The sequence below is a fragment of the Panthera tigris genome, chromosome D4, assembly GCF_018350195.1.
Source record: "Panthera tigris isolate Pti1 chromosome D4, P.tigris_Pti1_mat1.1, whole genome shotgun sequence".
In the NCBI taxonomy this organism is placed as follows: Eukaryota; Metazoa; Chordata; class Mammalia; order Carnivora; family Felidae; genus Panthera; species Panthera tigris.
The window spans coordinates 69,136,328-69,138,925 of record NC_056672.1 but is presented as its reverse complement, the minus strand read 5'-3'; the positions used below and the strand labels follow the sequence as shown (position 1 = coordinate 69,138,925).

Genomic DNA, 2,598 nt, shown 5'->3' with positions numbered 1-2,598 from the left:
TCCTCGTATACTTTTGTTCTCCCAATAGACTTCCACTTGCAAACCTCTCTGTCCATTCTGTCCCACCTAGACTGGACACTGCTGTAGCCAGGGTTCTGTCATCTGTCGCCGGCAGGCTGCACTGGGCTGGACCTGCCACAAGCCCCAATAAATGTTGAATGAAGGGACCAAAGTACTGTTGAGACCCTTATACTCTTTAAGACCTGGTGAACTAGAGTTGAGTGAACTTGAGAGAAAATACACACTTTTGAAGAGCTATTTGCTCTTGGGCAAATCATTTAAATTCTGAGCCTTCATTTCCTCAGCTCTGCCCTGCCTCAGGATTCTGTGTAGTAACATATGTGAGGTACCGGATACTGTGCCTGGCTTACTGTAGGGGCTCAAATACTTATCACCCTCCAAGCCAGGAAGCAGAGGAGGAAGAGGTGTTCAGTCAGTGGGCAGGGCATTAGGGACGTAAGGCAGGGCATTAGGGACGTAAAGGGAAGGCACAGAAGCCTAAGACCCCAGTGTGCTTGGATTTCTACAACTGCTGGCTGCCTGCTCTGTCTTGGAGACAAGCTGAGTTAGGTAGATGGTGGTGGGGGTGACAGATCAAGGGCCTGCCAAGGCCAAGCCCTCCCCGGGCTGCCAGAATGGATCAGCCCTCAGTGACATCACAATCCTCAGGGGTTACCAAGGCACTGCTGGAGGCGGACCCTCTTATTTCTCCCCACGGAGCTCTAGGATGTGGATGTGAGAAAGGTGAGCAAAGAAGGCAGATGGCGACGAGGAGCAGCCCCGGCCCCATGCCCGTGGTGGGCACGGCTCAGGGTGATCCTGGAGAGGCAGGAACACAGCCGGGTCCTGATGCTGGCATCCGGGAGACTGGGTCAGCCACTCAGCTGAAGTTGAAGCCCAAGAAAGTGCGCAAGATCAAGGCACTCATCGTTGACCTGGGCTCGCAGTACTGTAAGTGTGGCTACGCGGGGGAGCCGAGGCCCACCTACTTCATCTCCTCCACTGTGGGCAAGCGCTACTCCGAGGCCGCCGATGCTGGCGACACCCGCAAGGACACCTACGTGGGCCACGAGCTGCTCAACATGGAGGCGCCCCTGAAGCTGATGAACCCGCTCAAGTATGGCATCGTGGTGGACTGGGACTGCGTACAGAGCATCTGGGAGTACGTCTTCCACACGGCCATGAAGATCCCCCCCGAAGAGCATGCCGTGCTGGTCTCTGACCCCCCGCTCAGCCCCAGCAGCAACCGGGAGAAGTATGCGGAGCTCATGTTCGAGACCTTTGGCATCCCTGCCATGCACGTGACGTCCCAGTCACTGCTGTCCATCTACTCGTACGGCAAGACCTCAGGCCTGGTCGTGGAGAGTGGGCACGGCGTCTCGCACGTGGTGCCCATCTCGGAAGGAGACGTGCTTCCGGGCCTGACGGGCCGTGCCGACTATGCCGGGAGCGACCTCACCAACTACCTGCTGCAGCTGCTCAACGAGGCCGGCCACAAGTTCACGGACGACCACCTGCACATCATCGAGCACATCAAGAAGAAGTGCTGCTACTCGGCACTCGTGCCTGAGCAAGAGCTCGGCCTGGGCCTGGAGGAGGTGCGCGTGGACTACGAGCTCCCCGACGGCCAGCTCATCACCATCGGCCAAGAACGCTTCCAGTGCGCCGAGATGCTCTTTAAGCCCACCCTGGTGGGCAGCAACCAGCCGGGCCTCCCTGCGCTCACTGCCGCCTGCCTGGACCACTGCCAGGAGGCGGGCTTCAAGGAGGAGATGGCCGCCAACGTGCTGCTGTGTGGTGGCTGCACCATGTTGGAAGGCTTCCCCGAGCGCTTCCAGAGGGAGCTGAGCCTCCTCTGCCCCGGGGACAGCCCTGCAGTGGCCGCTGCTCCTGAGAGGAAGACCTCCGTGTGGACTGGCGGCTCCATCCTGGCCTCCCTGCAGGCCTTCCAGCAGCTGTGGGTCAGCAAGGAAGAGTTTGAGGAGCGGGGCGGGGCGGCCATCTACAGCAAGTGCTGAGCGGAGGTGCCCTGGTAGGCGAGGCCTGGCGGTCAGATGGCCTCCGGCCACTCTATACACATTTACAGAATTTCACATAAAACTTTAACGTGCACTGGTTCTTGTGTGGTCTGGATTTCTTGCTCTAGTCTGACAGCAGGTGGTGGGGATTTGGGCTTAGAAATCTCAGCACCTTTGGCTCTGCTGGGTCAAGAGTAGCAGGTGGGCAGTGGGGCAGGGGGCTGTGCCTCACTGACCCATCCCCCTGAACCCCCAGCATGAAGGCGACATCGTCTCAGAGCCCAGTGTGTTCCCTTAGCTCCTTGGAGCTCAAAACACAGCTCAGCGACATACTGCTTGTTTGTCTGTGGGCCAAGAGGCAAACAAAGGCTCATATTAAGGGACTAGCTTGGGACCCGTTGTCCGGTGGGCGTGGGAGGCTTAGCCAGGTGTCCTGTTTCTGGCCCTGATGGTCACATCTTCCTACTGCTGCACACAGCTTCATCCTTGCTTGATCTCCCAGGCTCACTCTCTAACCCCTCACTGCCTCCCCTTTTCAGGGGCGTAGACCATGGGCATGTATCTTCTGATTGTGAGGGGC

General features: G+C 58.4%; 1 protein-coding gene across 1 annotated transcript; it reads left to right on the top strand.

Annotated features, from left to right (window-relative positions):
• Positions 1 to 643: 643 nt before the first annotated feature.
• On the top strand, positions 644 to 2,112 carry ACTL7B (actin like 7B). Its single transcript, XM_007094271.3, has one exon. It carries the CDS (start codon positions 762 to 764, stop codon positions 2,016 to 2,018), a length of 1,257 nt encoding a protein of 418 aa, XP_007094333.2. The 5' UTR covers positions 644 to 761; the 3' UTR covers positions 2,019 to 2,112.
• The last annotated feature ends 486 nt before the right edge of the window (positions 2,113 to 2,598 follow it).

Coding starts and splice junctions, on each gene's coding strand:
- ACTL7B (XM_007094271.3), top strand. CDS start 762: ATGGCGACGAGGAGCAGCCCCGGCCCCATGCCCGTGGTGGGCACGGCT.